The 13333-nt window shown below is 44.4% G+C and overlaps 1 protein-coding gene across 1 annotated transcript in view; it reads left to right on the top strand.

Annotated features, from left to right (window-relative positions):
* LOC144798492 (uncharacterized) overlaps positions 1–13333 on the top strand; it is a 121963-nt gene that overhangs the window by 50966 nt on the left and 57664 nt on the right. Inside the window, exons 6-8 of the mRNA XM_078669393.1 lie at positions 324–432; positions 3762–4124; positions 7294–7622. Coding sequence (XP_078525519.1) covers positions 324–432; positions 3762–4124; positions 7294–7622 — 801 coding nt within the window. The remainder of the gene's footprint in view (positions 1–323; positions 433–3761; positions 4125–7293; positions 7623–13333) is intronic.

The raw sequence follows: 13333 nt of genomic DNA, 5'->3' as shown, positions 1-13333 counted from the left end.
ATTTGTGTGAGTCCAAATCTGCCCTTGCGCTCCGTCGTCATTCTATGCTCCTTCTTGCTTTTCACATGGTCAGAATGCATTGCAGTGAGTAGCTCTGAAAGTTCCTTAAACTTCTAATCTAGTTGATCTGCAGTGTTACATTAATAGTTTTCAGCTCTCTTAACTTTTGTCAGATTATTCCTCGGTGCCTCTCATTTTTCCAGTAGCGTGTCGTTTCAGCATGCAGCCTCCTAGACATCTTTGAATTGTTATTGTTAGTAATTCCAAATTTTGCTTACATATTCCAGGTCTCAAAGAGTCTTTGTTTCTGTTTTTATTTGCAGTTGGTCCTAAAACAAGGGATGCAGCAATCACTTTGGCTCGGTTCATTGCCAGGATGGGACCAGAAAAAGAGCGATTTACTAAAACTGAAGCTGCTAATCCAAAGTTTTGGTATGTATTATTTAGTGTCCCTTATTCAGTGGAATAACATGGCAACAATAGTGATGGCTTATAGAATACGCGCCACAAGTGAACGGCCTAATGCTCATCTAAGGTTATTACAACACTCAGTAGAAGTTGTTCCATTCCTGGAAGAAGGCTGACTTAACCTCTGCTGAAACTCAAATTATGACCCATTTTCTGTCATGGGTATGCAGCATTCTCCTAACAGACTGAGATGTCAGTCAGAGTATACTGACATGACTAGGATGTAAATTTACATAGGTGATCTTTTACTCCCTTAAAATATTTGTAGAGGGGAGTAGCAACAGTGACAGTGGAAAATACCTACTAATCCCTAGGGCAGCAGTTTTTGACCCCCATCAAGCGGACCTCATCTGAGCCTGCAAATGTTTCCTATATCACTGTGGAAAACGTACATTGCCCAAATCACTACCGTCAATTGAATTCTCCTCAAAAGGATATGCAACTCCCTGGTTGTTACTACCTTCTTTCATAATATAGAAAGTGTCATCAGCAGGTAAAGTCTTTGTTTATGTCATTTATAGCTTACACAGCTATCAAGGCGAACCTCTCTTTGTGGGCTCTGCAGGTAACTATTAGTTCTTCATCCTAGAATAATCAGTATTCTTCATAAGTTCTGAATATTTCTGCCCTTGTGCAATATCCTGGAACACTTTCATTGTCAGAAATCTATCCACTTACATAACAAGTATAGCAAAGAGAACACTTTCTGTTGTTTGCACCATTAACAAAACATGTATTTATCAAAAACAATACAAAACTGAAAGCGTTTTAAAAAAATATGTCAAACCGAATTGTGTCTCAAATCAATTTTATTTAATCGCTTCAAAAAGGCAAAAAAAAGAAAATAAATGGTTTTTATAGCCATACAGCCTCATAAGGGGGGAAAACTGCATGGTCAATTGAAGGCAACCAAGAAGCCGTATGGCACAAGAATGCATCACAGTCGCGGTTGGTCCCTCAGGCTTGTTTTCAGCTCTGAGTGAAGTCGGGTAAACAAAGGGATTGTGCCTTTCATCTATTTGATCACAGATTGCCCTCAGTTCCTAGACATTTCTGGTCACGTCTGATCTCTTCAGCATGGCAGTGATGGATATTTCCCAGGAGAGAGCTCCCAATCCATACTGGACTGCATATTAAAGCTTTAAGCTCCGGTATATGAAAGGGCTTGTGCTGGACTGTGCAAAAGAGAGTAAAAAGGGAACCCTTGTTCTCTGAGAGTGGTGGAGACCCTGTTACTATCCGGATGAAAGGACAGAGGGGTGGAACACTTCCTACTCTTTCCCCACTCGGGTGAGAGCAGAAGATGTCACGTTACTCTCCCTTGAACACAAGACAGTACTGGGCATCATCCTGTGATGGATGCCACATTACTCTTCCCTACCTAAGTCACCACTGGAAACGTCTACTCTCCTAGCCCAGGAGAGAGTGTTGAAAGCCAGTTTACTTTTCTTGACTCAGGAGAGGAGAATTAGCCACTCTCCCCTAGATCTCAGCAGATAACATTCAGTGCCGCCCCAAGAGGGCTGTAGATGTTACCCTATTCATCCCCGTCAATCCCCATCCTTGAGAGCAGTGTAAAACTTATTGAAACTCCCTGCTATTCTCAAAAGAGCAGTCTAATCCATTGCAACTCACCCTTACTGAAAGCAGTGAATGCCATCTCACTCTAACTTCCGCCCCTGGAGCCCATGGATGGCCAGCTTCTCTTGGCCTTAGAGCTGGGCCGCACTAACCCAGCTCACTGTGTGTATCCGTCACGGTCTGCCAGTGTGACTGGCTGCCTGATAACTCTTTGTAGTGATGGCTGAAACATTACACTGTGTATTGTTCTGGCAGATTTCTACAGTGCATAAACATCTACCCTGTCTTCCTGTGTCACAGTGAGGTCATCCTATATTAGGGAAAAATTGGAAGCAAAGCATATCAGTAACTTAACTCTGACAGAGCTGCACTGTGCATCGGTTTCTGCTGCACAGGGAGTAAGGAGGATTGGTCAATCCAGAGATTAAAAAGAAGGTTGTTAGGGTATTAAGAATGGCTGCTTGTTTCTCACACCTGAAGTTTCAGAGTGAACAGTTGCGTACATGTATCTCAGTTGGAAGACAATGACTTAACATACCTGCATCATCCAGTTATGCTACTTAAATTGTTTGTGCTTGGATTTACATTTTATTGCGTATATCTTCTATGCCAGGAAACAAAATGATGCCATATTAATGATTTTCCAGTTCATTGTGGATAATATGAAATGTTACTTTACTTGAGCTTAGTGTATGTGGACTCTTTTAAAGAGAGATGCTGGTTGGAGCAGCAGGAGCTTTGGATCACACCAGACCCTCGCCACCCATGGGCCTTTTGTGTCCAGCCTGTCCGCAGTGCACTAGCACACACATTACTACATTCCACTGGGTTTACTTTCCTGATTTATATATAATTTGGCAGCTAATCAGCAGGGTCTGATGTCCACTGAGTTTTAACCTACAGAATATGGGGCGCTTTGGGGGCAGCCCATTAGTGGCTGGCTGCTGTATAAAGTCCCTCCAGCGCACATTGTGCTTTCAGCTATAAACAAATCCAGTTACCCTCAAAGTGAACTCGCGTCCTACCTCTTTGCACCCTGATCTCTGATATTGGAAGCTTCTTTCTGTCGACCAAACATAAAATAGAATAACCTGGATTGAAAAAGTATCTTTTGTTACCTTTGAGCTGTTGAACATGGTCCCATATTTGTTTAAAATCTAGGGCCATTTGACGTTCGGAACATGCCTAAAAATTGGCATATTATTTGAAACTTCACCTTACAATTGCTAGTTTCACTGTCCAGCTAGGTCTGTAGACTGCAAACAATTTTCATATGTGTCCCTGTTAAGTAAAAATAATTTAACCTGGAACCCCAAAAATGAAAATGTACATTCTGACAACTATTATGTGCAATGATAAATATTAAAAGCACACTCAAATATTTCAAGTTCGAACAAGAAATAAAAGAAATTAGTGTTCATTGTTGCCTATTATTTTCTCATATTAGCACAATTAAAAATTTAAACAGTTCAGTTTGGTGTTGGAAAGCGTATTTTGCCAAGAACAGTGGTAAAAATCAATCTGCTGTAGTCTTTCAAGACTACTGATCTAAATGTCTACACTTTCAGGTTTTATCAGACTTACAAGGGGTAATAAAAAATATGTAAACTCTCCTTTTTTGGTTGTTTAAATATGCCATTTTGCTTTTTTTTATACACAGACTCTTTATATATTAAAGAATGTGTAACTGTTGAATGACTTCTCTTTGGTAGGTTTTTAAATCAAAAACACCACCCAGCATACGAATTCTATCAATTGAAGTTAGCAGAGTTTACTAAAGCCAAAGAAGGCCTTGAGCTCTCCAGTATGAAATCACCAGTAACATCAAAATCCAGTACAGAGGAAACAAGCAAAACTTCGAACTCTGAAGCTGAAAGTTCTTCTGGCCAAGCTGCAGAGAATCCCAGCTCTCTGCTGTTACTTTCGGAGGTCTATGATTCGGATGAGGAAGAATTGCGATCTAGAGGCCGTGCACCACAAGACGGCAGGCAGAAAGGCGAGAAATCTAAGCTTCAAAGGGATTCGTCAAACACCAGACACTTGTCTACGGAGCAGGATCCGCATGTCTGCATCAGGTCACTATGAAAATGCTACTTATGACACTTTCTTTGAGAAATGTATAACTGTGTACTAACTATCCAATCATGTGTAACCATTCCAGGTTTTCGTTTTCAAACAGACATTTTATTACTTTTGTAGGGTGGGATGCAAATGCAGCCATAACTCTGCCTTGGAGATACCAGTGTGCCATCCTACACTTTATAAAGTTCATGGATACAAGACCCCATGTACCACTTATGTGTTTGTGTGGGGTTAGACAATTGTACGTTGACTGTGGTGGGAAGGAAGACAATGGGGTTTTACACGACTTCAAAAGCAGCATCTTTGGGTATCTTCTTTAAAGTCGGGTAGACCTCCAAATGAAGACCAGCAGCTAAATACGTTACTATCTGGCCCACTAGTATAAGAGGTTCCCCTTCTCAGTTAAAAGTAGTAAGAAATCTGAAGTTGTCAGTTCAGACCCGGTCCCCTCTAATCCATTTGCTTCAGTAACTGAATACTTATTCTTTTACATAAAGATGTATCAGATGACATAAAGTCATTCTTGGATTTTTGTAATTCTGTGTATTAATGTATTACTTCCAATAATTTGAATAGCCATTCTAGGGTTAGAGCAATTTCTGACCTTGGGTAGGTTCGGTTTGTCTCAGCATGCATTTGACAGCTGTACTGGATTCCTGTTAGGACAATACTTGTTTTTAAATCTCTTTGTATTCTCAGTTGGATCTCATTTAGACCCAACTTTCGTGCCAAATGCTTTATTTGCGGTTCCCCCATCCACATACGATGCTCTTGAGCTGCAAACCTATTGGGTAGATAGATATTTTAAAGTGCACCTTGTGAAGCTCTATCCATGGAACATTGAATGTCCGCCTGCCGCCTGGACTAAATCCCTCGCGCACATCGGCTCGTGCAGCAGAAACCGCCACTTTGAAACTGTGTTTGGCTCCCTGATTCATTCCTTTTCCAGCCGGTTCTTCTAATATGCAGTGTGCAGCTATACAAGGAATGTGAACCTTGTCAGCTCTCCTGGGCGCACCGCGCTGCGGGCGCTTTTCCGTTGGACAATTCACAACGTGATCCAGAAATACTGTTCTACAGCTTCACCTTTTTTCTGCCACCCCCCTGGTTGGTGGTGCAGTGAAGATTGTATCCAGTCCCCGTCCTGAGGAGAACCGTCAATCATCTTGGTTCGAAACGCGTTGACCCCCAGCCTGTGCTAAAATAGAGGGGTGCAGCTAGGGATTAAAATAATCCTACATGTGTGGGCCCTTGCGTCCAACCAGATACATTACCTCAGTCACAGGTTTTGTGAGACAGGCAGGCAGTTGTTCCACCTTAAATTCCGCCTGTCCACTGGTGTTTCAGTTTATAGGACTGGCTTGTGTTTTACATGTTGAATATTTTCCAATTTTTAATCTATGTGATATGTTTGTGTTGTATTCTAAAATTGTATTTTGGTGTCATGTAATTTGTTGATGATGTAGTATTCATGTCTGTAATTTCTGGACCTATTGTGCACACAAATGTTTGTTTTTGCATTTGACTTGGCTGTTTTATGACAGCGTTTTCTTTTTGGGCGCCATGTATGCTTGAATTTTGCAATTTGAATGTAAAATCATTAAATGTTTTGCTAAAGATCTAGCTTGACCACGCAGTACTTTTGGGCTGTGGGGGTTTCAAATAGGATTCAAAATTTTCCTGGCAAGCCATTCTGTTCTGTTTTTTCAAGTATTGAGGTCCAGGCTGGCCAGTTGTTAGGACCCAAACCTTCTTGTGCTGACGTTGTGAAGCTCTGGCACATCAATTACCTACGGAGCTTCCGGCATCTGATACCAGTCATCTGACCTTCAGGTGTTGTGTTAAAACGTGATTGTTTGACACCTCATTATGATTGAGTTGTTCAAATTCTGTGATTTGTCAGTCACCTCCAGTTTGTCTTTAGCTCATATACAGTGCCAAGTGACCCTTGTGTTGTATGTCACACTCAATAAATAAGTGATATATAGGTAGACAGAGGAAGCCAAGATAGGCCCTCCGGACCTCATGTTTGCCGAAAAGGGTTTGCTTCACGGCGCCACCTGTGAGGTTCAGACTCCTTACAAAACTGTGACCATTAATGCCAAATGGTTGTCGGACATCTCTATGAGATCTTATCTTGAGCATAGCATATTTCTTTTTAGCTGACTTTACTACGTCATGGTAGGGTGGCTTTGTGGGAATGAAGTTAGGGTTTGTCCCTTGTGTAGTCGCAGCTGACAGTGGGTTGCAGTGATGCAACACAGTGCTGGTGCAAAGCAGGACTGAGCTGGCTTGCACTTAGTACTTGACATTGTTAAATTTCTTGCATCTTCAGCTGTCCCTGGTTGGAAATGTAGCAATGGGCTCTTTTCTGTTAGTATACTAAAGGTTTGTCTTGATAGGTTCATCAAGGGAGATCAATTTTACATCCAAATTTCCTTGAGAAAAGTGTGCACCTGCTATGACTCTCTTACAGTCGACATTCTGCCTATGGGATTGTGTTACTATGATGAATCCTTTCAGATGAAAAATCATTGCAGAGACACTACAGTAACAACTGCACTTTAATGCATACTGTTTTTGGTCACCCGAAGAATTATTTTTAAAAATCATCAGTGTATTTTTACTATCCTAGCAGTAAAAAAAAAGCAATGCACAATAAACCGTAAAGTGGTACAGGTTTATTTTTTAAAAGATTAATAGTTAAAAAGAGCTAGAGTTGTGTAGAAATTGGTGTATGGTTTAAGATTAGGTTAAAACTTGGAATTAGGGATAGGATAAGTGAACATTTCTGGTTGGTACACTTCAGAGTTTTGAATCATGTTTTCATCATAGAAAAGTTTTACCGTTATTGTTCATGTAATATTGTTTAAAATTTTCGATTGCCTTTTTCGCTCTGCATTTGATGTGCATATGTTGTTCTAATGAAGTCACCACCTTGGTTTGAACAACTTTGAGAAACAGTTTCTGCCCCCTTCACCAGGTGGTACCAGGTGTCAGTTACACTCACGTATTGACCGTAAAGAAACTCTTTTGTTTGAACACTTTATAACTTAATTGTTCGAGATTGCAAGTTTAATACGGATGCATGTACATAATCCAATGTATTCTTGTATTTCAAATCTAAAATGTAAATTTTCTTGTGGGTTATAAATATTACAGGTCAAAGCGGAAAGAATTGCGAAAATACCTGAAGTCTGGTCTTGATCTCTCCAATGAGTCCGTGAGAGCCATGATCCTTTCAAGGAAGATTGCAGCAGTGAAAAAAAAACTTGTCCGAAACATTGCTGTCTCGAAGAAGAAACAAATTCAGAGATCAACTGTAGGGACGCAGACTGAGCCTAAAGTGCTTCTGGCTCAAGAGTTGCTGCCCAGTGGTAAACGTTCCATTCGCAAACAAAGGCCTCCTGCCAAGGGGCGAAAGATGAAAACACTGAAACGTGCAGTTCTTTTGAAGTCGAGGCCCTCACTTCAGCCTCAGTTCCTAGATGGTATGTGATTTTATATTTTCTCCATCTAAAGTGTGTATTTGCACATGTGGGAGGATCAAACTGATATGTTCACTGGGAAAAAATAGCTTTGTGTGTATTCCCGGCCCCTCAGTTCCATGTACCCCATATTATCCCACTGCACAGTACAGGCCCTAAGAGTAGATGCAGGATTCTGATGCACTCACACTCTCCTCCCTATGCCAGCTGATGTTATTTGGTCTTTTTTAAGCCTCTATGGGAGAATTAAGGGATGCTATCTCCTTTGAAGGGTTTTTCATAAATCTGTAGCTTTAGTCGCTGCAATTTATAGAAATATCTTACCCCACCCCGCCACCCACCCACCCACCCCCCGTCCGGCCCATTTTGTCATAGTATTTAGATCAGTGTCTTAAATTGTCAGGTACCGTTGTACCTATGTGAATCCCAGTGAGTAACCACATTCTTATTATATGGTCCAAAGGTGTACAGTAATGGTCTGGGATTTTTAATTGATTTCTCTTTATGCTCATTTTGTGCTGAAAGCTTTCCCACTGTGATCACCATGATTCGATTATTTGTTTGCGGGAGGCTTTATTCTCTTCCACACTAAACCAAAAAGACATGCCTGAACTGATATGTAGATTAAACAATAAATGTTACTCTATAAGGTAGAAAAACTCATTTCAACCTGAGATGTTGCTAACAAATAGCGATTTATTCATTCAATTTGAGAGTAATTTTTTTTACAAGAAATTTTTCATTTTATATACAATACTACACCATTATTTCATACAAAACTCATTCGACTAGTCATCCATATCACAATCATGCAAAATCAGACATCCATATGTACAGAAAACTAAGGAGTAAAGAATTACCAGGGGGAAAAAAAGAACGTAGTGGTAGGAAGGAAAAGACAAAGGTTGCTCAAACAATAAACATCTGTAATATACCATATATATATATATACACTAGGAGATTAATCACAACCAGCTTAAATGATGGAACACACTGTATGTACACAAATTAAAGCATTCAAGTTGTCACTTTTTGAATTTTTGAATTTAAAGAGAGCAACACTTTGTATTCTCTTCCATGCATTTCTCTTCACAGAATTCATGGCATAGACAAGTATTCAAAACACTTTCAGCCATCACAATTATTTTTAAGTTATTTCCACATTGTTTATCAGATCAGCATTATTGTGACTGCAACATACACAACAGTTAAAGATTGCTTGACAATTGTTTTTCAGTATCTCTCTGCTTTGAAATTTTTTTCCTCCATAACTTTAAGTTTAAAAACACACCACAACACATCAGTGCGCAAAATTCTGTCTCTTGCCGTTAGGAATGCCACCAGCCTCAGATCTGCCCAACCTGTAACGTCTACAGCCCTCCCACCTCAAGAGTGTTGGCCACTCGTTATGCTACAAAAACTCCACCATTGTCCTCAGATTTAGTCATTTTTTCACTAGCAGCCTCTGGCCCTGTAGATCAGATACTCTATTTTAGCTCACAAGTCTATGGCTGAGGACTGTTTAGAGATGCTGGTAGCTGCGGTCACGTTCCAGTTTCGAGTTGTCTCTCCTGGCCAGATTTGTGACCATCCCAACCAGGGGGGTTTTCAGCTCGAGAGAGACCCAGATCCCCCAGTACGCCCAGAAGGGGATCTATAGGCACCTCCAGAGCATTTGTCAGAGTTGTTTCAGTAGTGCTCCAGTATGATGTTATTGCAGGGCCGGACCACACCATATGAAAGAGATTGGTGTTGGATGAGAGGCACCGGGGTAAGTAGGTCGCGTGGGTGTAAGGTAGGTGATGTGTAAGTGGTTTATTTGGATGAGCCTTAGGTGTGCCTAAATGGCTATAATGCGATGGGCCATCCGCGCGTGTCTCCGATCTGCGTTGTAGAGTGTTCCACTGTACCCATTTTTTCTTCAGTGTGTTGAACGTGGTGGGGGAGTTGTATAACAGTGCTTTCTAAATCTTGGAAATTTCCCCTTTTCCGAATGGACCCTGGAGGAGTCTGGTCTCAAGGGGATTAAACTCCAGCAGGTTTAAGGTGCCCTCTGGTGAGCAGGCAAGTGCGTGTCTTAGTTGTAGGTATTTGTGGAATTGGGTGGCGGCAAGATAGAATGAGGACTTGAGTCATTCCCTACTACTCTGCGGGTCCAAGACAGTGCCTCCTTTCCTTGACAGGCCCTGATGGGTTTTTGGCAGGGGTACATCTGAGGATCCTTACAGCTAAACTGATCCCCCATAAAGACCCATTGTCCCAAATGGATGACAATAATTGTTATGAGGCTTGGGGATGTCAGTTGTCTAGACAGATCACCGGAAACTGGCCTGGTCTCTCCTCCTAGTGTGGCTACTGAGGAAGAGGCTTCCTTTGCTATAGTGGTGAGGAGGGTGGCTGAGATCCTTGACCTCAAGCTGCCCTCTTTGAAAGTCAAGGCCAATATCTTGACAGAGATGCTCAGCCAGGGTATCCCACACAGAACCCCTTCTGCCCTTCAATGAAGCCCTCTGATGCCCTGCTCGTGACAACCCTGCGCGCACTCTGTACACCGGCCATGGCACGTCGCTATTGCCCCACCCCAGGGGGGCCAGCTTTGCTCACCCAGCATCCTATCCCTGAGAGCCTGGCGGTGCAGACATCAACATCCAAAGTGAATCCTGGTGCGTTCCCTACCACTCCACCAAACAGAATCCAAGAGGCTGGATACCTTCGTTGCAGATAGCTGGTTCTTTATGTGGTATACCAGAAGTCTGGTATACAGTGTCAAGAATCCAGGTGTTCCCTTCTGAGCGAACTGGGGCTTGCTACGGCAATCCCAAGGTGCTCTGTTACACACGACTCAAGAAGGAGACCCACACTAATTTATAAAAACAGCGAGTATCTATGTTCGAGGCATGTGGGCTGCTAAATTCATATCTTTTGCATTAGATCGCCGCCTAGTGTTGGGTCCGGATGATCGCACATTGTTGTCCTGGAAGAGTCTTCGAAGTATCCTGAGATAGGTGGCTCCTCCCCTGGACTACAGTGCGCATGGGCATCGGCTCCATCCCCAGATTGTTTTTTTCCGCCATTGGGTTCGGATGCGGTCTCGACGTCTCTCTGTCGGAACCGAGAAAACTAGCTTCTTTAAGGCCAAAAGGCCTTCGTTTCATTACGTCGGTATTGTTTGCGTACGGTCTATCACTCTTCGGACATCGAGGCCTTCGCATCGCAACACGACCACAACTTTTCAGCATGGAGCGGAGCCCGTTTAAATACTGTCCCGTCTGTGGGTCCAAATACCCACATATCGACGTGCACCCGGTCTGTAACAAATGCCTCTCGCCAGACCATAACGAGGACAGCTGCATGGCCTGCTCCAGATTCAGGTCGAAGAAGACGCTCAAGCTTCGGCGCGCGGTGCGCCTTGAGGCCAGACAAGCGGCCCCGGCTCCAGATAACATCTTCGGCGACCAGGAAGAAGAGGGCCTAAGCCATCATCTTGAAATCTCACCGCCCGCGACGGAGGTCGAGGCAGATCCGGAAGACGACGACGGGGTCGTGGATCAAGGCCTTGAATACGTCGACGAGGTAGGGGACGTCGAAGAAGTTTATGGGGCCGCGGAAGATAGCTCAGGGGATGAGCTATGCCCCGAAGGTTACGCGGATCAGGCTCGGGTCACGGGATCGCCACTCGGCCTTACCCAAGACCCTGTACCGCAAGCCACGGCCCCGCCTTCAGGCCCGGCCACGGACATACTTGCTACGCAGCCCGTATCGAAACCGAAACTGAAACCATCGGTATCGACTACACCTAAAATGGCCGAACCGAAACTAACGGATTCGAGTGCACCTAAGATGGCGGTCGTTCCACCAAAAACACCAAAGCCTGCTACCTCATCGACTCCGTCGGCCTCTGGTCCACAGAAGTCGAAGAAAACTGTCGATTCGACAGTGCCGAAGTAGTCAGCGGAGGAGGCGTCCTCTAAGAAGGCCGTCCGGCACGGGTCGACCAGGACGACGCCGTCGAAGTCCGCCAAAGTCAGCGACAAGACTCCGGTACCGACTGGGACGTCGTTAGTCGGACGCGTGGTTGAGACGGAGTCTGCAAAATCACAAGGATCGAAGGGCGGAGGCTCAACACATCGGTCCAAGGACTCTGTGTCTACGGCTGCAGCATCGACGTCTAAGATTCCGAAGGGCCCACAGGACGTCGGAACCGAAGGCAAGGTGAAGGCCTCCTCGTCGGCGCCAAGTGCCGCTGTGAGTGACGCATCCCTCATCGCCACTTCACTCCAAAGAATTCGGGATAAGGCCTCTGCGACGTCGGCTCCGGCGCCGTCGCACCAGAAGCCGATGGACATGCCGCCAAAGCCTGCTGGCAAACTTCTCTTCATTCTGCCGCCAAAGGAGGCACCAAAGGCCTTTGCGCCAAAGACATCGGACTCGTCCACGTCTGCTGGAGTATTGGGTCGACAACTCGACTCAGGAGACGATTCTGAGCGTTTTATCGACGCGGACACGGGCAAGTTGACCCTTTACAAGAGGAAGATCACTTCCCAACCAGTGGACTCCTATGTTATCCCACTGAAAAAGAAAAGGCCTGCACAGGACGCTCCAGCCCTGATTGAACCTATCCAGCCTCCTCCTAGAAGGAGTCCACCACCTTCCCCCGACCACTCTGAGGGAGAGGAATATGGACAAGATGACCAGTACACTTTCCCCATCAATGACCCCGATGCACAACAGGATTCCTATGACGACATAGGTGACCAGGGAATCCAGAATGTGGGGCAGGACCCACAGCCTTTCAGTGCACGTGCATCCCCAACAGAAGACTCTGCAGGATTTCATGCACTCATTGAACGGGCCGCTGCTAATCATGATGTGGACATGCATGCTGACCCAGTGGAGGAAGATTTTCTGTTTGACACTTTTTCAGTCTCTGAAAGGACAGTCAAGACACTTCCTATGCTCAAAGGTGTCCTTAAGCATGCTGCGGAAATCTTTAAAGAGCCTACCAGGGCGAGAGTGGTCAATCCACGCATCGAGAAGAAATACAGACCAGCACCTGCGGACCCTGCATACATTCGGGGACAGTTGCCACTAGACTCTCTTGTGGTCGCAAATGCCCGCAAAAGGGCAAACTCCCAGACAACGGGTGAAGCTCCTCCCCCAGACAAGGAGTCTAAAGTGCTTGAGGCAGGGGGCAAAAGAGTAGCTGCGCAGGCTGCCAATTTCTGGCGTATTGCGAACACACAGGCGCTATTGGCACGTTATGATAGGGCGCATTACGACACCCTAGAGCAAGTTTTACAACACCTGCCTTCGCAGTTTCAAGAGGGTACCAAACTGCTTATAGAGGAGGGAAAACTCATCTCCAACGCAGCCATAAAGTGTGCACTTGATGCCGCAGACACAGCAGCTAGGGCTATTAACACTAGCGTCATGCTGAGACGACAAGCGTGGCTACGCATATCAGGGTTTAAACCAGACATTCAAACGACCATACTCAACCAGCCCGTCAATCCTGATAGACTGTTTGGTCCTGATGTTGACACCACCCTCGAAAAGATTAAGAAAGACAACGAAACAGCTAAGTCTATGGGGGCCCTTCAGTCACAACAATTCCGGGGCAACACTTTTCGTCGCTCAGGTGCACGTGGAGTCACCCGAGGACAGATTGGTCAACAATCACAGTTCACTAGAGGTGGAGCACAGTCCTCGTACCC

This window comes from Lissotriton helveticus, chromosome 12 (genome assembly GCF_964261635.1).
Source record: "Lissotriton helveticus chromosome 12, aLisHel1.1, whole genome shotgun sequence".
NCBI classification, from domain to species: domain Eukaryota; kingdom Metazoa; phylum Chordata; class Amphibia; order Caudata; family Salamandridae; genus Lissotriton; species Lissotriton helveticus.
Note: the sequence above shows the minus strand (reverse complement) of the source record. Positions and strands in the feature narration are given on the sequence as shown.